Source organism: Phyllobates terribilis, unplaced genomic scaffold, assembly GCF_046119375.1.
Source record: "Phyllobates terribilis strain yellow unplaced genomic scaffold, ASM4611937v1 Scaffold_3__8_contigs__length_932513732, whole genome shotgun sequence".
NCBI classification, from domain to species: domain Eukaryota; kingdom Metazoa; phylum Chordata; class Amphibia; order Anura; family Dendrobatidae; genus Phyllobates; species Phyllobates terribilis.
This window is the reverse complement of record NW_027362763.1, coordinates 617,009,620-617,035,854: the sequence shown is the minus strand read 5'-3', so window position 1 is coordinate 617,035,854 and position 26,235 is coordinate 617,009,620. Positions and strand designations below refer to the sequence as shown.

General features: G+C 41.8%; 1 protein-coding gene across 3 annotated transcripts in view; it reads right to left on the bottom strand.

Moving 5' to 3' along the window:
- Positions 1–26,235, bottom strand: part of THBS2 (thrombospondin 2) — a 1,066,666-nt gene that overhangs the window by 601,899 nt on the left and 438,532 nt on the right. For all 3 annotated transcript variants that reach the window (XM_073671497.1, XM_073671496.1, XM_073671498.1), the window contains 2 exons: positions 19,343–19,530; positions 18,207–18,347 (listed from right to left, as the gene is read on the bottom strand). In XM_073671497.1, the coding sequence (XP_073527598.1) occupies positions 18,207–18,347; positions 19,343–19,530 (329 nt within the window). The remainder of the gene's footprint in view (positions 1–18,206; positions 18,348–19,342; positions 19,531–26,235) is intronic.

Genomic DNA, 26,235 nt, shown 5'->3' with positions numbered 1-26,235 from the left:
GTCCACAGGACCTTCTTCCAAAAAGAAATTGGCTTCTCCAAATGTGCTTTTGCATACCTCAGCCGACTCTGTTTGTGGCGTGCTTGCAGAAACGGCTTCTTTCGCATCACTCTCCCATACAGCTTCTCCTTGTGCAAAGTGCGTTGTATAGTTGACCGATGCACAGTGACACCATCTGCAGCAAGTTGATGCTGCAGCTCTCTGGAAGTGGTCTGAGGATTGTCCTTGACAGATCTCACCATTCTTCTTCTCTGCCTTTCTGATGTTTTTCTTGGCCTGCTACTTCTGGCCTTAACAAGAACTGTCCCTGTGTTCTTCCATTTCCTTACTATGTTCCTCACAGTGGAAACTGACAGGTTAAATCTCTGAGACAGCTTTTTGTATCCTTCCCCTGAACAACTATGTTGAATAATCTTTGTTTTCAGATCATTTGACAGTTGTTTTGAGGAGCCCATGATGCCACTCTTCAGAGGAGATTCAAACAGGAGAACAACTTGCAAGTGGCCACTTTAAGTAGCTTTTCTCATGATTGCATACACCTGGCTATGAAGTTCAAAGCTCAATGAGGTTACAAAACCAAAAAAAGTGCTTTAGTAAGTCAGTAAAAAGTAGGTAGGAGTATTTAAAACAAGAAAATGATAAGGGTGCCCATACTTATGCACCTGTCAAATTTTGTTTGAATGCAGATTGCACATTTTCTGTTAGTACAATAAACTTCATTTCAAGGCAGAAACATTACTGTGTCCAACAGTTATTACATATATCAAACTGAAATAGCTGTTGCAAAAACACCAATTTTTATAAAACATTAAGCTTAAGATTAATAGGGGTGCCCAAACTTTTTCATATAACTGTATGTACTAAATGTCGAGCTGGGGTTCTTTATGTAGGGGAGACAGGGCAAAAACTTAGGACAAGGATGAATCATCATCACCATACAATAAAAGAAAAAAAGTAGATCTACCTGTAGCCAAGCATTTTTGTTCCAGTGATCACAGCATCAAAGACATGAAATTAATGGTTATTAAAAGGTAACTTCAAATCTCAAAGAGAAAGAAGAATCTCAGAATATAAACTGATGGTGACTTTTGACACTTTCAGAGCAGGAATGAATGTGTCGCATGGATTTATGTCATTCTACATCAACTAAGGAATGTACCCCTCAGACTTGTGAGACCATCATAACACTGGACCTAGTCACAGGACAATAAAACCTTCACACTCCCTATCTATTAACTGCTAAAATATTTATAGTCAGAACTGTTTATTTCTCCCATAATAACTCTGCTTTCCATCACCAGTCTCATCTATTGCATTATTTCTGTGTCTTATTGTGTATAAATATGTGACTCTTCAGATTTTGTGTTATACTAGCCTGATGAAGAGACCTGCATGGTCTCGAAAGCTTGCAACTTGTTACCATCTTTTCAGTTAGCCATTAAAAGGTATCAACCACTGAGGACTCTCAAATCTAAATATTTATCTTTTTATACATCCTAAAATCTTGTTTTCTTTTGTGGTTGCTGTTTGACATTGAGTACTGCTGCTCAGCTTACTTGTAACCAGAATAATCATGAATCCATGCTGATTATCCTTTATTATATTATTCTCTGCAATATAACTCTGCAGGTTATCTCTTATGATGCCCTCAAAAACTTTGCACACTACTGATGTCAGACTTACCGGACGGTAGTTACCTGGAACCATCTTTCACTTTTCCTAAATATCGGTACTACATCGGCTATCCTCCAATCCAGTGGCACTACCCCTGTTACCAGAGAGTCTAAGAATATGAGATACAGCGGTTTGTCAATTACTGAGCTTAATTCCCTCAGTATCCATGGATGAATACTAGTGATGAGCGAGCATGTTTGCTACTGCTCGGTGCTCGCCCGAGCATCTCACTGCTCGAGGTGCTCGGCGCTCGCCGAGTATTTCCGGGGTTGCTCAGTGGGAGCTCGGGTCTCCACCCTGCATGCTTGGTGCTCACTGTAATGCCGTAGCCTTGTTGGTTGTGGCATTACAGTGAATGGCTGGTTGAACAGCGTCATCAGGTCTATATCAGACCTGGGGCCGCCATGCTCGTCACAGTCACTCCGGAATCAGACAGTGTAGGGAGAGATGCTGCTGAGCTAGGGAGAGATTTGCTTGTTTATAGTTAGTGTAGGTGTACTAAACTATATTAGAGACACATATCAATCTCAACAAACAGTCCTTCTGAGGACTAATCCATCTGCAGAGGTATCAGGCAGGCAGTGTATATAGGCAGGGTATATAGCAGACTGCAGTGCGCATAGGACAAGAGGCTCCATTCCAGTTTTGTCTGCTGCTGCTGTTAGATATTTCTAGAAATAGGCCCAGGTCTCAGGGGCCAGGAATAATTTGGGGCGGGATCTTAATCCTCATTATTTTCTTAAAAAGCAATCCAGAGAACACAGTTTTTCTGCGCCATTTGCTCGTTGGCACTGCAGAATACAGCCAGGTCCTTTCCATATTACAGCGCTAAAAATCCAGCTATTTAAAACTGTGGTTTGTCCGTCACACGGATCATATATAATTGCACTGAAAATTTGTTGCAGTGTGTCAGCGAGGCAATTGACACCAGTTGCCTGTTCAAAATAGTTACCTACAGGCCAGCTATTTACAACTGTGTTCTCTCCGTCACACGAATCACATATACGTTTTCAGAAAATACTGCCATTTCTGACCTCCATTAAAAAAAATGTCAGTGTGTCAGTGAAGCAATTGACACCAGATTGCTGTTCAAAATAGTTACCTACAGACCAGGTATTTAAAACTGTGTTTTCTCCGTCACACAGATCACATATACTTTTTCAGAAAATACTGCCATTTCTGACCTCCATTAAAAATTTGTTGCAGTGTGTCAGTGAAGCAATTGACACCAGATTACTGTTCAAAATAGTTACCTACAGGCCAGGTATTTAAAACTGTGTTTTCTCCGTCACACGGATCACATATACGTTTTCAGAAAATACTGCCATTTCTGACCTCCATTAAAAATGTGTTGCAGTGTGTCAGTGAAGCAATTGACACCAGATTGCTGTTCAAAATAGTTACCTACAAGCCAGGTATTTAAAACTGTGTTTTCTCCATCACGCGGATCACATATACGTTTTCAGAAAATACTGCCATTTCTGACCTCCATTAAAATTTTTTTTTAGTGTGTCAGTGAAGCAATTGACACCAGATTGCTGTTCAAAATAATTACCTACAGGCCAGGTATTCAAAACTGTGTTTTCTCCGTCACACGGATCACATATACGTTTTCAGAAAATACTGCCATTTCTGACCTCCATTAAAAATTTGTTTAAGTGTGTCAGTGAAGCAATTGACACCAGTTTGCTGCTCAAAATACTTACCTACATGCCAGGTATTTAAAACTGTGGTTTGTCCGTCACACAGATCATATATAAGTTCGCTCCAAATTCAGTCATTTGTTGTGAGAGTGGAAGGTATTGTCCTCCATTTAAAATGGGCAAGGCACGTGGCAAGGGACAGGGAACTGGACATGATGGTGATGATGCAGAGGCCGAGGCCATGGGCAAGCTGAAATTGTGCCTCAACAAACACCCACATCTTCTTGCTCGACCTTCCTGTCCCAATTAATAGGGGACCGCAGAACACCACTATTGAACACAGAGCAGTGTGAAAAGGGTGTGAAAAGGTTATTGGTTGTATAGCAGATAATGCTTCCAGTCACTTAGCCACCACCACCACCACCTTGTCTTCCACATGGTGAAGTCTCAGTAGCTGTGAGTCTGGACCGCATATTCCCAGAGACAACTGATCCCACACTTGGACACTCCGAAGAGCTGTTCACTTTTCCATTTATAGATTCAAGCCTCTCACCCGGTCCACTTGAGGCGGGGCAAGAGGAGATCACATGTAGCAATGCCCAAATATTTAAGCAGCCACGGTCACACAAAGGCGATGGTGGGAAAGTGTCACAAGAGGTGGACGATGATGATACACAATTGCCAAAAAGTCAGGAGGAGGACCAGAGTGCAGAAGTGGAAGACGAGGTGGTGGATTATATAACAACTGACTCAACCTGACAGGAGGTCATGCAGAGCGAGGAGAGCAGCACACAGGGGGAGGGAGGCAGAGCACCCTAACAGGCAGGAAGAAGCAGTGTAGTGGCCGCAGAAAGAAGGCAGGAAACGGTTCCCCATAACACCAACACGAAGGAAGTTGCCTGTAAAACTGTTAGGTCTTCGCAAGTCTGGTTGTTTTTTAAAGACTCTGCCGATAACCCAAAAAGGCCATTTGCACCACCTGCCAGGCCAGCATCAGAAGGGGTGGCAAAACGACCAGACTGACCACCACCAGCATCATCAGGCACATGGCAGCAAAGCACCTGACTTTGTTTGCCAAACCCCAGGGTCCAGGAACAGTGTCTGCGGGTGGCACCATTGCTTCTTCCGCTGTTGTGCATGCAAGCCAATCCCCTGTCCATGGTGCATGCGTAGATGCCTCCTGCCCTGCACCTGTCATTGCACACTCTCAAGTAGTAGCATCAGGAAGCACGTCCACGTCCTAGTCCCAGCGCAGCGTTCAGTTGTCCATACCCCAGTCCTTGGAACGCAAGCGCAAATACGCAGCCAATGCCCCACAGGCCATAGTACTAAATTCACACATTTCAAGACTGCTTGCACTCGAAATGTTGCCTTTTAGGCTCGTGTAGACGGAAGAATTCCGCAACTTGATGGCGGCGGCCATCCCTCGGTACTCAGTCCCCAGCAGCCATTATTTCTCCCGGTGTGCCGTCCCCGCATTACATTAGCTGTGCCCTCAACAATGCAGTAACTGGGAGAGTCCACCTATCCACGGACACGTGGACAAGTGCTTATGGGCAGGGATGGTACATCTAGCTGACGGCACACTGGGTTAACATAGTGGAAGCTGGGAACCAGTCGGACCTTGTAACGGAACACGTCCTCCCGACGAAGTGGTGGACCCTAGGTCAATCAGGGTTGCCCCCACAGTCTACAGCTCCTGCACCTCATCCTCCTCAGCCTCCTCCTCCTCTTCAGCCTCCATCTCTGAAAAGACCACATCAGTCACAAGCTAAGCGGCAACAGGCTGTGCTGACGCTAATATGCTTAGGTGACAAACCACACAATGCTGAAGAGTTGTGGATAGCTCTGAAAGGGCAGGCAGATCTGTGTCTCACACCGCTGAACCTACAGCCAGGCATGGTCGTGTATGACAATGGCCGGAACCTGGTGACGGCTCTGAGGCGAGCTCACACACGTACCATGCCTGGCCCATGTGCTTAACCTCATGGTTCTGCGGTTTCTCAAATCATACCCAGAGCTGCCGGATCTGCATGTTAAAGTACGCCACCTGTGTGCCCATTTTAGAAAGTCACCTACAACTTCCGCCTCCCTTGCCGTGTTTCAGCAGCGTTTGCAGCTTCCGGCTCACAGACTGGTATGTGATGTCTCCACGTGTTGCAACTCTACACTGCAGATGTTGGGAAGGATTTGTGAGCAGAAGAGGGCAGTTGTTGAGTACCAGCATCAACAAGGCCGTTGGTATTCAGTTCAGACTCCACACATAAGACCTCACGAGTGGACATGGATGTCAGACATATGTACCATCGTCCAAAACTTTGAGGACTCCACCAAGATGGTGAGCGGCGATGACGCCATAATTAGCGTCACCATCCCCTTCTCTGTCTTCTGAAACGTTCTCTGCTCACAATCAAAGAGGATGCATTGTAGGCAGAGCACGATGAGATGGAGCAAGGAACCATACAGGGTGATTACACAGCCCAGCCTCACCTCATCCCATTGTGGATTGGGTGACAATGAGGAAGAGGAGGAGGAAGAACAGGAGCTAGTTTCATGCGCTATAGATGGTACTACCTGCACAACTGTCATACCGTCTGTTCAGCTTGGATGGCCAGAGGACAGAGAGGAGGAGGAGAGCATGGTCAGTCATCCTCTTGGTGAGGACACAGAAGTCTTGGCTGTTAGAAGTCTGGGGCACATGGCTGAGTTTATGTTACGCTGCCTTTCCCATGACCCTCGCGTTCCAAAAATTTTGGTTGACAGTCATTACTGGTTGGTGACACTTCTAGACCCACGCTACAAGGAGAACTTTATATCTCTTATTTCTGAGGCGGACAGGTCTACAAAAATAGGGCAGTACCAGAAGGCCCTTGTTGCAGAACTATTAAAAAAATTGTCATCTGAATATGCTGGTGGCAGAGGTCACAGTTCGTTGGACAACCAAGGAGTACAGGCGAGAGAGACACAAATGCAATCCAGCAGAGGCAGGGGAACACTGTCAAAGTTCTGGGACAGTTTTCTCAGACCCTCCCATCGCACAGGCCCAGAGGAGTGAGGTACTCTTACAATGAGTGCAAAGTTTGGGAAGATGCTGAGAGAGTACCTTGCCGACCATACCAACGTCCTCCGTGATTCCTCTGTGCCTTATAATTATTGGGTATCCAAGCTGGAAACATGGAATGAACTGGCTCTCTACGCCTTGGAGGTCCTGGGCTGCCCTGCCGCTACCGTTTTATCAGAGCGGGTTTTTAGTGCCGCTGGTGGAATTATAACTGATAAGCACATCCGCCTGTCAACTGAAAATGCTGATAGGCTGACTCTTACAAAAATGAACAAGGGCTGGATTGGGCCAGACTTCTCAACACCACCAAATGTTAGCAGCGTAACATAAAATCAAATCCAATCTTTTGGGAGGTGTATTCCCATGCACATCTTCACACCCACACATAGGTATACGCTTCCTGATTTTGGCTATTTGCTCTTGTCCTCCTCCTTCTCCTTATCCTCCACCACCATATCACCAGGGTGACCGTGGTCTGTGATGCAACACCCACATCTCTTTTTTAAAGGGAGTTTATGATGCCCATTAAAAAAAAAAAATTATACAGTATGTTCATGTATACCCCCCAGGGGTAAATGTTTGTCAGCCCATACACTTAGTGCATGGGCATTACAAGTATAGGAGACCCGCCCCTTTCTAGTGGGAACATTTTTTTATGCGGCCTCTAAGTCTCTTCCAAGGGGCATTGGAGTGCCTCCCAATTTTTGGCAGCCCTTGCATTCAGTGCATAGGACTACACTATGGGAGACCCTCTCCTTTCTAATGGGAATTTGTCATTACTGTGGCCGTGCTCAATGTGTCTTTAAATTTTTAGTGGGGATTTTCCTAAATTTGGTCAACCGCTGGACTCACTGCATACCCTATAACTATAAAGCAGACCCTCTCCTTTCTAATGGGTACATGTCATACTTGTTACTGTGGCCCTGCTCTATGTGTCTTTAAATTCTTAGTGGGCTTTTTCCTAAATTTGGTCAGAAGTTGGACTCACTGCATACCCTATAACTGTATAGTAGACCCTCTCGTTTGTAATGGGAACATGTCGTACTTGTTACTGTGGCCCTGCTCTATTTGTCTTTAAATTCTTAGTGGGCTTTTTCCTAAATTTGGTCAGCCGTTGGACTCACTGCATACCCTATAACTGTATAGCAGACCCTCTCCTTTCTAATGGGAACATGTTGTACTTGTTACTGTGGCCCTGCTCTATCTGTCTTTAAATTCTTAGTGGAGTTTTTCCTAAATTTGGGCAGCCGTTGGACTCACGGCATACCCTATAACTGTATAACAGACCCTCTCCTTTCTAATGGGAACATGTCGTTCTTGTTACTGTGGCCCTGCTCTATGTGTCTTTAAATTCTTAGTGGGGTTTTTCCTAAATTTGATCAGCCGTTGGACTCACTGCATACCCTATAACTGTATAGATGACTCTCTCCTTTCTAATGGGAATTTGTCGTTACTGTGGCCCTGCTCTATGTGTCTTTAAATTCTTAGTGGGGTTTTTCCCAAATTTTGGCAGCCCTTGCAGTCACAGCATGGGCATTGCCACTATAGGAGACCCTCTCCTTTATAATGGGAACATTTTTTTTTACTGAGACCCTCCTCTATGTCTCTTCAAAGGGATATTGGGTTGCGCCCAAATTTTTGGCTGCCCTAGCAGTCACTGCATACGCAATAACAGTATAGGAGACCCACTTGTTAATAATGGGAACAACAAAGCATAGCCGGCTAATGGCTCTCTAACAATAGCGAGGGCCGACTGCAGACCTTTTAAGAATAGTAATGGCCATCTGATGGCCCTATAAAAATAGGCTCTATGACTTTCAGAGTCCCTCCATCATAAATGAAACAGGATGTGTGTGATGATGTCACACACCACATTGCCAGATAAGGTTGTAAAATGTTAAAATGACATTTCCCGGTGAATGCATTTGTGTTAAAAAATAACATAAAAAAACCCAAAATAATAGGATATTTCTTTAGTATAAATTTACAGTGTTGCCAATTTAATCTTAATGTAATCACATTGTTCAGCTCCTGCACCTCCTCCTCGTTCAGCTCTTGCACCTCCACCTCCATCTCCGAAATGACCACATCAGTCACAAACTGACAGCACTGCAGCACTGCCTCGGCCAAGCGGCAACAGGCTATGTTGAAGATAACATGATTAATGCTTATGTGACAAACCGCTTAGCGCTGCAGAGTTGTTGAAAGCTGTAACACAGCAGCCTGATCTGTGGCTCTCAATGCTGAACAATGGGTGGAACCTGGTGATGGAGAAATGACAGCCGGAGTAGATACGGTTTCCCTCTATGCCAGTCCTTTCACCAAGCTAAAGAATATAGCTGTAGTGAAATACAACTCCCACTGCGAAGCTGTTTCAGATTGAAAAACATTGTGCCCACCAGAGGATTTGATTGTGAGGGCTCACCTTTCTCCCACACTCAAGAGCCTCATAGCAGCTGCAAAGTTAGCGCTATCATGAACTCTCCTGAGGTAGAAGCCAGGGCACACCAGAGGAGTCTCTAGTGGGACCGTCCAACCCTGCCGAGAAGCAGTCCTGGCTAAGAAAAGTGTGTGGGAATGTTCCCGGACACTCTATGGCTGCTTTTTTACTGAGGAGGAAACACACGCAAACACGGGGAGAACATACAAAGTCCTTGAAGATATTGTCCGAGCTGGGATTTGAACTCAGGATCCCAGAGCTGCAAGGCTTCAGTGCTAACCACTGATCCAATGTGCTGCCGTTCACCCTCTAATGTCTAACAGGCTGGAGAAACTTGCACCTACTGCCACTCTATCTTCAGATCCTTTGTGAGAAACTAATGTATTTGGGCAGCCACTCAGTCTACCAAATAAAATTCCTGAGAAGGAAATTGGGGATGGCTTCGCTACTGGTACTGGGGGCAGTGCTAATACCATGGCGTCGTACCATAGTTTACGGGAAATATTCCAGGCTGGTAGGAGGCAAGCAAATTCCCACAGAAAAGTACCAGCAGTAATGTTCAGGGATCCGCACTTGTAGAAGGTGGAGACAACACTGGGAGAAATAGTGACGGCTGGGGACCGAGTATGGACACGAGGCATGAGGTTGTGAAAAGCTTCCGCCTCCATGAGCCTAAAAGACCACATTTCAAGTGCAAGCAGCTGCCCAGAAATCTGGCAGTTTAGTATCGCAGCCTGTGGGTGGGTGGTTGGTTGGCTGGCTGCATACTTGCGCTTGCATTCCAAGTAACAGAAAACTAAGCAGATGGTGGTCTCTATCATCATCATGGCCTCACCTCGGCACTATGAACTCTCCTGAAGGAGAAGCCAGGGCCCACCGGAGGAGTCGCCGGTTTTCTGGTGAGTATGACCATCCTTGCCGAGAAGCAGCCCTGGCTAAGAAAAGTGTGGGGGAAGGTTCTCGGACACTCTATGGCTGCTTTTTTAATGTGGATCGGACATCTTATGCATGTTATTTCTTAAACCACATTGAATATCAGGCCATTGCCCACCTCTAGTCATGAAATTAAATGCGCAAAAAAAGATGTTCGTGTGTCAAAGCACCACCGACAAGTGCGAGTTGATGTTGGATGGGCTGCCATTGCTTCTGCAACAAGCCGCATTAGAGGACGTTCTGGGAGAAATGACACCCAGTGTAGATACGGTTTCCCTCTATGCCAGTCCTTTCACCGAGCTAAAGAATATGGCTGTGGTGAAATACAACCCCCAGCAAGAAAAGCTGTGGACTGGCTCCGCACCGTCCCTGGCCACATTCACCTGTCCACGTGTTTGTGGTTAGGTGGTCCTTCCCAGTAAGTGCACTGGGGAGGGCACGGGTAATGTTGTGGGACCCGTGCTTGTGGAAGGCGGAGACGATACCGGGAGAAATAGTGGCGGCTGGGGACGGAGTATGGACAACCGGTCGCCGCAGCCATAAGATTGTGGACAGCTTCCACCTCCACGAGCCTAAAAGGCCACATTTCAAGTGCAAGCAGCTGTCAAAAATTTGGCAGTAAAGTATTGCAGCCTGTGGGTGGGTGGCAGGCTGCATACTTGTGCTTGCATTCCAAGGAATGGGTAGGGACAACTGAACGCTGCACTGGGACAAGGACGTGGACGGTGATTGTTGCAAGTCTGCAATGACAGGTGCATGGCGGGAGGCATCTTCACATGCGCCAAGGATCACTTATGATGGGCACACTTTTAGGCAATGACCTGGGAGTCAGAGATGCTTCCAGAGGTCTTCCCCATGCTGTTCCCATGTCTTTTCAGAACTGTATGCATGTGTCTGATGATGTGTCACACACCACATGGCCAGATAAGGTTGTAAAATGTTAAAATGACATTTTCCAGTGAATGCATTTGTCTTGGTTAAAAGCAATGCAAAAGTGCAAAAAATGCATCAAAAACGCTACGTGTGAACATAGCCCAAGGCATGGAGGAGTATTTTTGTTTTTGGTTATTTTGCCTTATATACAAGTCATTACCCTGGAAAGGATGTTCCTTAACATATTTCCCAGGAAAATCCATTTTGGTTTCGTTTTTGTATGTTTTATTGTGAGTCCATAAAAGTGGCGTAATACTCTGACAATGTTGTTGACAGCAGTGACCTTGGAGTCAGAAATGCTTCCAGGGGTTTTCCCCATGGTGTTCCCATGTCATTTGAGCACTATTCCCGTCGATTTGGGCAATTTTAGTCCCTCTGCAGACCGCCGGGGGGAGAGGCCTGAAAAATGCTCGAGTTTCCCATAGACATACATTGGGCTCGTTGCTCGGGTCGAGCACCCGAGTATTCCAATTTGCTCGACCCGAGCAACGAGTACCCGAGCATTTTAGTGCTCGCTCATCACTAATGAATACCATCTGGGCTTTTTCAATGTTTAATTTGCTCAGACACAGGCGTACTTCTTTTTGTATTAAACTAGTTATATTAGGTGGTGAACTTCGATTTTTGCCCTGTTGAATGATCCCTGGAACGGACGGTTTGTTGGTGAACATGGATGAAAAGTGCCTTAATATCTCAGCCTTAACTTTGTCCTCTATAATTATCTTGTTGGTATAGTTTCTTAAGGGGCCAAAATCATCTGATTTTTTTATTTTTGGCATTGATATATGTATAACATTTTGGGATTTATTTTAATGTCGCTTGCGATTTGTGGCTCTGTAGATAATTTTGCTTGCTTGATTTCTTTTTTACATTTCTTATTTAGGTCTTTATACCCTTGAAATGCTATTTCTGTATACTGGGCCTTCAAGATTTTGAATGCCATTTGTTTTTGTCTTATTAAACTTTGTACTGTCTTATTTATCCATAATGGTTTCTTTTTATTCCTATACATTTTCTGCAGGATTCTAGTAGTATTTCCTTAGACATGGCTCATTTACGTTCGGTATCCCCAGTTACTATGACATGGTCCCAGTCTACACGATTAAGCTCTTTCCTAAATTTGTTGAAATCAGCTTTCCTAACGTTCCAGGTTTTCGCATTTCCGTTTTGAATTGTTTTATTGAATATTACATTGAAACTTACCATATTATGGTCGCTGTTTCCCAAATGCTCCCGGATCTGTAGATCTGAAACAGTATCTGGTCTATTTGACAGGACCAGATCCAGCAGATTACCTCCCCTAGTTAGTTCATCTACCAGTTGAGAGAGGTAATTGTCCTGAACTACGGATAAGAACTTGCAGCTTTTATCATAACTGGACGATTTTATGTCTTTCCTGTCTTTTCTAAATGTAGTGTATCCCCCCTCTATGTTTGTCACCCAGTCATGGCATTCATCCAGCCAGGTTTCCATGATACCCAAAGCATCATATTCCGTCACCAACATAAGAGTCTCCAGTTAAGTCATTTTGTTTGCGAGATTTCTTGCATTTGCCAGCAAACATTTAATATCATTAGCACATTTGTTAATCCTACTCAGCTCCCTACTTTCCTTGCATATCCCAGCACCCCCTAGATCCTCTATAACCCCTGCTGTCCCACTCTCTCTGTCTACTCTATCTCCTTATTAGCAAGAATATCTGCCCTCCCCCAGATCCTAGTTTAAAAGCTCCTCCACCCATCTGACCATTTTTTCTTCCAGCTTTCCTCCCCACTGAGATGCAGCCTGTCCCTACTGTAGAGCCTGTAGCCAACAGCGAAGTCAGCCAAGTTCTCCATGAATCCAAACCCTTCCTTCCTGCACCAATTTCTGAGCCACTTATTTATCTCCCTAAGCTCCTGCTGTCTATCTAGTGACACTTGTGGCACTGGCAATATTTCTGAAAACATCACCTTGGAGGTCCTGGCCTTCAGCTTCGATCCTAGTTCCCTGTAATTATTTTTAAGGACCTTCCACCTCCCTAACAGTAGATACTGGTTCTTTGAGTCTGACAAACCTGCCTGGACAGAACTTGAAAAAGCTAATAGTAATTCCTTTTTATTATCATTGATAATATCCCATTTATTGGATCCATCTCTTCCTTTACCTAATTTGATTAAATCTACTATCTCACTTTGGAAAAAGCTGTATAGTATCTCAAAAACTAATAAATGTAACATTAATCCCAACAAACAAAATTTTCCATGTAAAAAATGGAAAAAAAAAAAATTCTAGACTATTCTTCACTTATAACGGGGCCTAAATTAGACTCAATTATAAACTTTCAGTCATTAAAAACCCTATACAATCTTCCTGATGAAGAATTCTATAATTTTCTAGACTTAAGATAGTATATTAGAAATAAATTCTCTTTACCTTTGACCCTTTTAAGAGAACTTGATACTCTTTTAGAGAATCCTATGTATAACTCAATTTGGAATATGAAGAATATCTACTCAATTTTTAATTCTGATGTCTCAGTTAAAAAACGGAATTATATGTGGAGATTGAAAAAAAAAATCTAAATAATCATTTCCTCCTAGATAAATGTAAAGAAAAGCAGTGGAACTAGCGTAAAAAATGTTCTATTAGAGCAAACCTACATGAAAATTATTTAAAAATTTTATCCAGGTGGCACTACACTGCCGCTAGACTTAAAAACGCATTTCCTGAGCAATCCGGTTTGTGCTGGAGAAATTGTGGTTAAAGAGGCAATCTTCTTCACATATTCTGGGAATGTCCAAAACTTTCAATACTTAGTAGAGATGTCTCTTTACTATTGAATAAAATCAATGAATCTCCCATAAAAAATTCTCCCCAATTGGCTCTCCTTTTTCTGGAGGCAGATGACCTCCCTCAAAAAATTAGACACATTTCTTTACATATTTTTTCTGTTATAAAAACTTGTATTGCGTCAAAGTGGAAATCGATGGATATTCTCTCTATTTCCGACATAATTGATATTATGATCTCCCATAACGCCTTTGAAATCTCCTTAGCTTTAAGGAATAACTCTCTACCTAAATATTATTCCAAATGGTCCTCTTGGAATGCAATTTTTCCTCCAAGCAAGAGAAGCCTCTTTATATGATGCTTTATTACTTTGCCAAAATTCTTTTAATCTATACTTCATTCTATGATGAAGAAAAAAACAGGTGATCCAGCGTGGCAAAAAATATATAAAACATAGCCTTTATTATGCCAATTTAAAAAGCTGTAGTCCACAATGGTATATACACGTGCACTACAAGGCTTAGGACCTATGCATTTCGACATGCAGTTTTAGTCATGGTCTCATGACTAAGACTGTATGTCGAAATGCGTAGGTCCTGAGCCTTGTAGTGCACATGTATATACCGTTGTGGACTACAGCTTTTTAAAACGGTGTAATAAAGGCTATGTTTTATATATTTGGCCACGCTAGATCACCTGTTTTTTTCTTCATCATGAAGGATCCGGTGACCAAACTTTAAGATCCGCCCCCTTATGTGTAAGATCAGTAAGAGGTTTAATGATTTGGAAAAAATCACTAATACATTTTCTATAGTAATTTGCAAATCCTAGAAAACATTGCAATGCTTTAAGGTCATGAGGTTGAACCCAATCAGTTATAGCTTGCACCTTCCCAGGATCCATCTTAAACCCTTCAGCAGATACAATGAACTTCAGTAACAATATTTCTTGAACAGAAAAAGTACATTTCCTTTGTAAGACAAAATGGACATGTTTATAGTGCAAATCCAGATCAGGTGAAAAAATGATAATGTCATCCTGGTTTACAACAATAAACCGTCCAATAATAACAGAAAAAATGTCATTCATAAATGTTTGAAAGATCTTTATGAATGACATAAAGGTGCATTGGTTAACCCAAAAGGCATGACAAGATTTTCAGATAGACTGTCAGACGTTAAAAACACTATTTCCACTCATCAAATTATAAGCCCCTCTAAGATCAAGTTTAGAAAACTATTTATCCACAATAAGCTGATTATATAGGTCGAGGACGAGTGGAAGTGGATAAGTATTCTTAACCGTACTTTTGTTTAATTCACGGAAATCGAGGCAAGAACGGCGACCCCCATCTTTCTTTCTCACAAAAAAACCCAGCAGCTAGCAGCTACAGGCAAGGAGGAAGGACAGACCCTTCCCTTAACTTTCACTTCTATATTCTATCATGGCAGTACGTTCAGGTCCCAACAAATTTAACAGATGAGCTTTAGGCATTTTAGCATCAGGGATAAAATTAGTAGCACAATCATACGAGCGATTGGAAGGTAGTATCTCTGCCTCGTTTTCCGAAAACACATTTCCGAAGTCTTTCAAGTACCTCGGCAGACCTGGTATGACAATCGGGATTCCACTTAACAATATCCTTCGATATCAGGATTGTGAATACACAGCCATGGAAACCCCAATATCAACCCAGCAGGCAAATTATACAAAACATAGGAGGAGATGGACTCAGAGTGAAGTGTTCTCACTCTGTTACCACCAAGTGTGAATTCCCTTACCACCTAGACAAAGTTCTGAAGTAGCTTTGTCCTGTCAATGGCAATAATTTGTTAGGTTAGAGAGAATCAAACTGTCCCTAATCCTAATTTAAGAACTAGTCCTGAATCACTGAAGTTGGCTGCAGACTCACAGTCAATGAAAGGAAAAAGCAGATAACCACAGGTTCTGAAAACATAGTTCCACATTTAACACATTTAACAGCACTTAATCAGAGGAGTAAAAGGCTACCTGGAAGTCTGAGTGAACTCCTCAACAATCACCCAGACTTCCCGCCGGCTTACTTTATGGAGAGAATATCATGCAGTCCTGAAGAAAATGCTTAGCATGACCACAGTATAAGCAGACTCCGAGATTGCGGAGTCTCCAACAAACCGAGAGCTAGCAGCTCCAAATTCAATCGATTCTGCCTCCCTCAGGTAAGTGGACAGATTCAAGGGGAATGACTAAACCCCTATGTCTCTCATCACACCTCTCCCAAATTCAAACCGAATACCATGGGTCATGGCCTCCTCAAAGGAACAAGGTGGAGAATGAAGAACCAGAGCGTCTTTAAGAGTATCTGAGAGGCCTCTACGGAACTGGCACCAAAGAGCTGCATCAATCCACAGCACTTCCGTCGACCATTGCCAGAACTCTGTACAGTAATCCTCAGCAGTGTGGCCCCCTGTGTCAGTAATAATCTTTGCCTCCGTGACCTGGACCCTGTTAGGTTCGTCATAGATTAATTCCAAAGGGTCAAAAAAGGCATTAACAGAAGACCATTCTGAGGCTTGTGGGGACAAAGAGAATGCTAAAGTCTGAGGGCCTCCTCACAGTAGTGACATGATTATTCCTACCCGCTGGGACTCATTCCCTGAAGACAGGGGGCCACAGGGTAAAAAATAACATACAGCTCTCCCTGAACACCCTTAACTGATCTTTCTCCCCTGAAAATTTATCAGGGAGAGCAACTACTGGTTCGGGAGAGAATAACTGTACATCAAAAGATACAGCCGGATGTAGCCAGATCGTGAACCACCTGGGTCAGATTCGTCACTTGATCATAAAGTGTGCGAATTGGTCAGTACCCAGAAAGCTCGTAATAGACAAAAGGAAAAGACAATAGCATAGTCAGGTCACAGTCTGAGATCAGAGTATCAGGAAGGTAGCGGATCGAGACAAACGGGTTAGTCAAATGGAAGGTCAAAGGTAAATCCAAGGTCGCCAATGGAGATCAGAATACAACTCTGAGCACAAAGCGAACACACACACCACTTGAGCAATGCTAAGGTAAAAGGTCTGGAGCTGATTCCAGGTGTGGCATTTGCATTTGGAAGCTGTTGCTGTGAACCCACAGCACCTGGTCAATGGAAGTGAAACAGACCATCATTAGGCTGAAAAAAAGTAAGAAATCCATCATAGAGATAGCAGAAATGTTAGGATTAGCATGAACAGTTTGGTACACTCTACTTTTTTTGCGCTCTGTGAGCATGGCAACACAAGGTCCTGAATGTTCACGAAAGATAACAGTAGTGGATGATCGCAGAATCCTTTCCTTAGTGAAGAAAAATTCCTTCACAACATCCACACAAGTGAAGAACACTCTCCAGAAAGTAGGTGTTTCAGTATCTAAGTCTACATTAAGAGAATACTTCATGAGAGCAAATACAGAGGGTTCAATACAAGGTGCAAACCATTAATCAGCCTTAAAAATAAAAGGCCAGATCAGACTTTGCCAAAAAACATCTAAAAGATCAAGCCCAGGTCTAGAAAAGTATTCTTTGGACAGATGAAACTAAGATTATGTGTTTTGTAAAGATTAGTCAATTTTAAATATGAATTTTTAATAAAGGTTTACATTTTATTCACATCTTTTCCTTTTCCTATTAATCTACTGAAACTAAGATCAACCTGTACCAGAGTGATGTGAAGAACAAAGCATGGAAAAGGCTTGATCCAAAGAACACCACATCCTCTGTAAAACATGATGGAGGCAGTGTTATGGCATGGGCATGCATGGCTTTCAATGGCACTGGGTCACTAGTGTTTATTGATTATGTGACTGAGGACAGAAACAACCAAATTAATTCTGAAGTGTACAGGGAAATACTTTCTGCTCATATTCAACCAAATGCAGCAAAGTTGATTTGACAGCAATTTACAATACAGATGGACAATGACCCAAAACATACTGCGAAAGCAACAGAGCAGGTTTTTTTTTAAGGCAACAAAGTGGAATATTCTGCAATGGCTGAGTCAATCATCAGGTTTCAACCCCATCGAGCATGCATTTCACATGCTTAAAGGGGTTTTCCCACAAACAAAAGTTCATTTTAATCAATAAATGTTGGAATAAGAATAACTTCCACAATTGGATGTGTTTAAATAAAATGTTCCTGTGCTGAGATAATCTTATACATGTGCCTCTGCTGTGTATTGTGTAATGGCTATGTCTGACCGTACAGGGACATGGTCTGATCATACCACATCTCCCAATATACCAGTATTTTATTTATGATAAAGTTAATTTGTCCAATTACTGTTGAGCCCCTGACATGAGGAGGCTTGATAGAAAAACGCTTGTAATTCCTAAACGTTTCACAGGATACTTTTGTTTGAACCTGAAAATCGGCACTTCAATTGCATCTCAGTTGTTTCATTTTAAGTCCAAAGCAGTGGAATGCAGAGCCCAAATCAGGAAGACCATCCAAATATTTATAAACCTAACGGCAGATGATAAAAGAATTGGCCTTCAAGATGAAATCAGAAGTTTGCTTACTACCAGTGTTTGCAATATACATGAGATAATATCTAGGTTTCTTAGTTGTAGACAAACATGAACAAACATCAATTTCAATACTGGTTAAAATATGGTGGTTTTACAGGGGATTCTGAGAGTTTCCTTTACATAACACATGCAAGAGCAAAATTCGCTATTTGTTATAAATAACAATCAATAATGCTACATTAAAATAAATAACCACTTTACCTGGCAGGTGCATTTTGTACAGCTGTCTACAATCCAGTCCTCATTATCTGCAAAGACTCGCCCATCCTGCCAGCATATCGACTGATTCCTAAGGGTTCTGTTGGGGCCAATCAGTTCCCACAACTCCTGATTTTCTTCAGACTTAAATCATTTATAAAAAAAAAGAGTAAGGAATCATTAATAGAATGAAAAATACATTTTCTTGCTCTCAAAATATTGCAATTATTTTTATATACTGTATGTATCCATAAACCAAAAACATTACTACCACTACTAGTATTACTACACGTACACCTACTACTACCACTAAAAGAAACTATACATACTGTTTATACTAGAGTATAAGCCGACCTGAATATAAGCCGAGGAATCTAATTTTACCACAAAAAACTGGGAAAACGTATTGACTCGAGTATAAGCCTTGGGTGGGAAATGCATACAGAATAATGGACCCCATATAATGCTCCATACAGTATAATGGACCCCATATAATGCTCCATATATAATGGGCCCCACATAATACTTCATATATAATTAATGGGCCCCACATAATGTTCCTTATATAAATAATGGGCCCCACATCATGCTCCATGTACAGTGGGCCCCACATAATGCTCTATATATTGCTCCATTCATAAAGAAAAAAAAATTAAATACTCACCTCTCCTCGCTGCCGCGGCTCTAGACTCCTCAGCATCGCCGTCTTCCCGTTCTCTGCATTGTGACTCTCAGAGCAGAGATTGTGCTATAGTGACATCACTGTGCTCTCTGCCCTGACACGTCACTGTGTCAGAAGACACGGAAGACGCCAGAGCTGTGGAGGAATGGGGAGAGGTAAGTATTGGGAGTGCTGGGGCCCCAAGCAAGCGGGGGAGGGCCAACTCATGGACCCCATAGCGTGCTGGGGTCCCCAACAGCAAGTGGGACCCCCCCCCCACTTGCTCAGGGCCTCCAACACTTGCCCAGGCGGTGACGTCGACCCTGAGTGGGACCCTCACTCGAGTATAAGTCGAGGGGGGCTTTTTCAGCATAAAAAATGTACTGAAAAAGTCAGCTTCTACATGAGTATATATGGTAATAGGACATCTATTCTAGAATAATACATGAAGATTAGTCTGTTCATACATGAAACTTACTAGTTTTTGAAGGTTTTCTAGCAAATTATTGACAATCACTCGAAGTCCAGACAGCTCAGTAAACATAGTCCCTAATTCTTCACATGATAGGTCACAAAAGTCAACTTGTCTATCTTCTTTCTTTCCCACATATTCAGTGAGCGGCGTGAGGTGGATCATTTCTGTTTTCTCACTAATTGCATTATCACCTGAAAAGATCAAGGAATTTAAGGCACTTTATTGAGGGCTTGTCCCATTAAAGCAAACATAAAAAGAAATAAACCTGAAAAGGCCCAAGATATTTTCAAAATTTTGAAATATAAGGGCAGGTCCCACAAAAGCAAATATAAAAAAGACATAAACACGCAAAAGCCCCAGATACTTTGAACATTTTCAAATTCCTTTAATTATTTCCTTTTCAACTATTTTATTTCTATATACAGATCAATCTAGACAACAGGCTGATGTGAGAACATTGCTGGCAAATAGGAAGACATGCCATAAGTGTGATGACCAATAGAATAAAGTTATCAAAAACTGCCCATATACAGCGACATCAATAGAAATATAAAAAAGTTATAACTTTTGGAATGAAGTAATGAAAAAAACAAACAAATCTCTGCATCATTAACCCCTTAGTGAAGGAGACAATTTTAGCCTTAACCCCTTTACCCCCGCAGGTGGTTTGCACGTTAATGACCAGGCCAATTTTTACAATTCTGACCACTGTCAATTTATGAGGTAATAACTCATGAACGCTTCAACAGATCCCCCTGATTCTGAGAATGTTTTTTCATGACATATTGTACTTCATGATAGTGGTAAAATTTATTCAATATGGCTTTCATTACTTTGTGAAAAAATTGGAAATTTGGTAAAAATTTAGAAAATATAGCAATTTTCAAACTCTGAATTTTTATGCCCTTAAATCAGAGAAATATGTCACACAAAGTAGCTAATAAATAACATTTCCCACATGTCTACTTTACATCAGCACAATTTTGGAACCAATATTTTTTTTTGTTAGGAAGTTCTAAGGGTTAAAAGTTGACCAGCGATTTCTCAAATTTCCAGCAAAATTTACAAAACCACATTTTTAGGGACCGCATCACATTTGAAGTGACTTTGAGTGGCCTTTATGACAGAAAATACCCAAAACTGACATCATTCTAAAAACTGCACCCTTCAAGGTGCTCAAAACAACAATCAGTAAGTTTATTAACCCTTCAGATGCTTCACAGGAATTTTTGGAATGTGGAAGAAAACAATGAACATTTAACTTTTTTCACAAAAATGTTCTTTAGAGCCAATTTTTTTTATTTTAGCAAGGGTAACAGGAAAAAATGGACCACAAAATTTGTTGTGCAATTTCTCCTGAGCACGCAGATACCCCACATGTGGGGGAAAACCATTGTTTGGGCGCACGGTAGGGTTCGGAAGGGAAGGAGTGCCATTTGACGTTTTCAATGTCAAACTCGCTGGAATTCACAGCGGAACCCATGTCGCATTTAGAGAGCCCCTGATGTGCCTAAACAGTGGAAACCCCCCACAAGTGACCCCATTTTGGAAACTAGACTCCTTAAAGAACTTCTCTAGATGTGTGGTGAGTGCCCTGAACCCCCAGGTGCTTCACAGAAGTTTATAACATAAAGCAGTGAAAATAAAAAAAAAAAACTTTTTCCACAAAAATGATCTTTTAGCCCCAAATTTTTTATTTTCACAAGGGTAAGGGAGAAAATGAACCCCAAAAACTGTTGTGCAATTTCTCCTGCATACGCTGATGCCCCATATGTGGGAAAAATACACTATTTGGGCACACGGCAGGGTTTAGAAGGGAAGGAGCACTGTGTGCGCCTAAACAGTGGAAACCCACCACAAGTGACCCCATTTTAGAAACTAGACCCCTCAAGGATTTCATCAAGGGGTATAGTGAACATTTTGAACCCAGAGGTACGACACAGAATTTGATAACATTAGCTTATCATATTGACTAAGTTGTAATTAGTCTTGATCGCAAGTGCTCGCTACTTGAGTTTGCATTGGGTACTCGGGTATGCACCATGTATCGCGGGTGCTCGAGTAATATGTATCGAGTCCCCGCCCTGCATGTTTCACGGTTGTTAGACACCCAGAAGAAACATGCGGGGATCGTTCATGCATGGCAGGCAATCCCCGTGTGTTTTTTTGGGGTGTCTAACAACTGTGAAACATGCAGGACGGGAACTCCAGCAGGTTACTCGAGCACCCGGGATACTTGGTGCATACCCGAGTACCCGATGCAAACTCAAATAGTGAGCACTTGCACGCAACACTAGTCGCCATACCGTCATCATTTTTTTTCTTTACTTTTGAAAAAATCCAAATCCCAACACAACTCAAATCCCAACCTTAATACAACCCCAACCCTAATACAACCCCAATACAACCCTAACCCTAGCACAACCTTAACCCTAGCACAAACCTAACAATAACACAACTCTAATCCTAACACAGCCCTAACCCTAGAGTTTATTTTTTACATCGTTCCTCATGCGGTGTAAGTGATTAGATAACTTTATTCTTCGGGTCGGTGCGATTACAGCGATACCAGATTCATATCAGGTTTTTATGTTTGGCAGCTGTCACACACTAAAAGATGCTTTTTTTTGCAAAGATTAGCTTTTGCAATCATTTTTCCATATTTTGGCTGACAGAGTCATGTAAGGGCTTGTTTTTTGTGGGAAAAGTTAACGTTTTTATTGGTATAATTTTCGGGCAAATTACACTTTTTGATCGCTTTCTGCTCTGATTTTTGGGAGGCAGAGTGAACAAAAAACGCAATTCAGGATTTTTTTTTTATGCTGTTCCTCGTGTGCTAAAATTGATAAGGCAGCTTTATTCTTCGGGTCAGTACGTTTACAGCGAGATTACATTTATATATTTTTTAGGTTTTGGCGCTTTTACACAATGAAAACTTACAAAATTAGAATATAATCAAAAAGTTAATTTATTTCAGTTCTTCAATACAAAAATTTACATTCATATATTATATAGAGTCATTACAAACAGAGTGATATGTTTAAAATTTTCAAATGTTTATTTCTGTTAATGTTGATGATTATGGCTTACAGCCAATGAAAACACAAAAGTCATTATCTCTGTAAATTAGAATAATTAAAAAACACCTGCAAAGGCTTCCTAAGTGTTTAAAAAGGTCCCTTAGTCTGTTTCAGTAGACTCCACAATCATAGGGAAGACTGCTGACTTGACAGGTGTGCAGAAGGCAGTCATTGGCACACTCCACAAGGAGGATAAGCCACAAAAGGTCATTGCTAAAGAAGTTGGCTGTTCACAGAGTGCTGTATGGAAGCATATTAATGGAAAGTTGAGTGTAAGGAAAAAGTGTGGTAGAAAAAAGTGCACAAGCTACCGGGATAACTGCAGCCTTGAAAGGATTGTTAAGAAAAGGCCATTCAAAAATTTGGGGGAGATTCACAAGGAGTGGACTGCTGCTGGAGTCATTGCTTCAAGAGCCACCACACACAGACGTATCCAGGACATAGGCTACAGATGTCGCATTCCTTGTATCAAGCCACTCATGACCAATAGACAATGCCAGATGCATCTTACCTGGGCCACGGAGAAAAAGACCTGGACGATTGCTCAGTTGTCCAAAGTGTTGTTTTCAGATGAAAGTAAATTTTGCATTTCATTGGAAATCAAGGTCCCAGAGTCACTAGGAAGAGTGGAGAGGCACGCAATCCAAGCTGCTTGAGGTCTAGTGTGAAGTTTCCACAATCAGTGATGGTTTGGGGAGCAATGTCATCAGCTTTTGTAGGTCCACTGTGTTTTATCAAGATCAAAGTCAGCGCAGCAGTCTACCAGGAAATTTTAGAGCACTTCATGCTTCCCTCTGCCGACAAGCTTTTTGGAGATGGAAATTTCATTCTCCAGCAGGACTTGGCACCTTTCCACACAGCAAAAGTACCAATACCTGGTTTAAAAACAACAGTATCACTGTGCTTGTTTGGCCAGAAAACTCGCCTGACCTTAAACCCATTCTATAGGGTATTGTCAAGAGGAGGATAAGAGACACCAGACCCAACAATGCAGATGAGCTGAAGGCTGCTATGGGCTTCCTTAACACCTCAGCAGAGCCACAAGCTGATGGTCTCCATGTCACGCCAAATTTATGCTGTAATTGATGCCAAAGGAGCCCCAACCAAGTATTGAGTGCATTTACTGAACATACATTTCAGTAGGCCAACATTTTGTTTTTTAATATAATTTTTCAAGCTGGTGTTATAAAATATTCTAATTTACTGAGATAATGACTTCTGTGTTTTCATGGGCTGTAAGCCATAATCATCAACATTAACAGAAATAAACACTTGAAGTAGATCACTCTGCTTGTAATGACTCTATATAATATATGAGTTTCACTTTTGTTGTATTGAAGAACTGAAATAAATTAACTTTTTGATGATATTCTAATTTTATAGAAAAAATACATTTTTTACATCGCTTTATTCTGAGAGCTATAACTTTTTTATTTTTCAGCTGATGGAGCTGTATGGCAGTTTGTTTTTTGCAAGAAAAGATTACGTTTTCAGCGGTACCATTTTTATTTACATTCGTCTTTTTGATCGCGTTTTATTCTATTTTTTGTTTGGCTGTATGATGATAAAGAATCATTTTTTGCTTTGTTTTTTTTTATTTTTTTTTTCACTGTGTTCACTAAAGGGGTTAACCAGTGGAACAGTTTTATAGGTCAAGTCACACAATACCAAATATGTGTACTTTTATTTATTTATTTTTTTCATAATAATATTTATTTATGGGTACAGTACACTGTGTGCAGAATTATTAGGCAAATAACTATTTTGATCACATGATACTTTTTATACATGTTGTCCTACTCCAAGCTGCATAGGCTTGAGAGCCAACTAACAATTAAGTAAATCTGGTGATGTGCATCTCTGTAATGAGGAGGGGTGTTGACTAATGACATCAACACCCTAAATAAGGTGTGCTTAATTATTAGGCAACTTCCTTTCCTTTGGCAAAATGGATCAGAAGAGAGATTTGATGGGCTCTGAAAAGTCCAAAATTGTGAGATGTCTTGCAGAGGGATGCAGCAGTCTCGAAATTTCCAAACTTTTGAAGCGTGATCACAGAACAATCAAGCGTTTCATGGCAAATAGCCAACAGGGTCGCAAGAAGCGTGTTGGCCAAAAAAGGCACAAAATAACTGCCCATGAATTGAGGAAAATCAAGCGTGAAGCTGCCAAGATGCCATTCGCCACCAGTTTTGCCATATTTCAAAGCTGCAACGTTACTGGAGTATCAAAAAGCACAAGGTGTACGATACTCAGGGACATGGCCAAAGTAAGGAAGGCTGAAAAACGACCACCTTTGAACAAGAAACATAAGATAAAACGTCAAGAATGGGCCAAGAAATATCTTAAGACTGATTTTTCAAAGGTTTTATGGACTGATGAAATGAGAGTGACTCTTGATGGGCCAGATGGATGGGCCAGAGGCTGGATCAGTAAAAGGCAGAGAGCTCCACTCCGACTCAGACACCAGCAAGGTGGAGGTGGGGTACTGGTATGGGCTGGTATCATCAAAGATGAACTTGTGGGACCTTTTTGGGTTGAGGATGGAGTGAAGCTCAACTCCCAGACCTACTGCCAGTTTCTGGAGGATAACTTCTTCAAGCAGTGGTACAGGAAGAAGTCAGTATCGTTCAAGAAAAACATGATTTTCATGCAGGACAATGCTCCATCACATGCATCCAACTACTCCACAGCGTGGCTGGCCAGTAAAGGTCTAAAAGAAGAAAAAATAATGACATGGCCCCCTTGTTCACCTGACCTGAACCCCATAGAGAACCTGTGGTCCATCATAAAATGTGAGATCTACAGGGAGGGAAAACAGTACACCTCTAGGAACAGTGTCTGGGAGGCTGTGGTGGCTGCTGCACGCAATGTTGATCGAAAACAGATCAAGCAACTGACAGAATCTATGGATGGAAGGCAGTTGAGTGTCATCATAAAGAAAGGTGGCTATATTGATCACTAATTTTTTTGGTTTTTGTTTTTGCATGTCAGAAATGTTTATTTCTACATTTTGTGCACTGATATTGGTTTACCTGGTGAAAATAAACAAGTGAGATGGGATTATATTTGGTTTTAATTAAGTTGCCTAATATTTCTACACAGTAATAGTTACCTGCACAAACAGATATCCTCCTAAGATAGCCAAATCTAAAAAAAACCACTCCAACTTCCAAAAATATTAAGCTTGAATATTTATGAGTCTTTTGGGTTGATTGAGAACATAGTTGTTGATCAATAATAAAAATAATCCTCTAAAATACAACTTGCCTAATAATTCTGCACACAGTGTATGTACATATCTTTTTGGATTATTTTTTCACATTTTTTTAATATTTTTACCATTTTTGTTCACTTTCTGACACTTTCTTTCACTTTTATACTTTGTTCCACTAAGGGACTTTCACTTTTTGCAGGCTGATCGCTTGTATAGCATAGGTATGCAGCAGCATCCTTATGCTATGCAGGATGTCAGCTCTGCACTGGCACAAGTTAGATAGATTGTACACTGCGGGGTGCTCTTACCTCTGCCTGCTCCAGCAATGCTGGGATCGACTTAAATCGCAGCACTTTGGGGGTTAATGTGCAGGACCGCTCCTGGCACATAGTACCGGGTGTCAGCTGTTAGAATAAGCTGACACCCAGCAGTGATTGTGTCCTCACTCTTTCTGTACCTGGTCATTAAGGCCTAGTGTGCAGATACGTATTATTAGGCACTGCATCAGAAAGGGGTTACTGATCAGGCCAAATTTTTTAAATCTGACCAGTGTCATTTCATATGATAATAATTCCGGAATGCTTTAATGTATCCCAGTC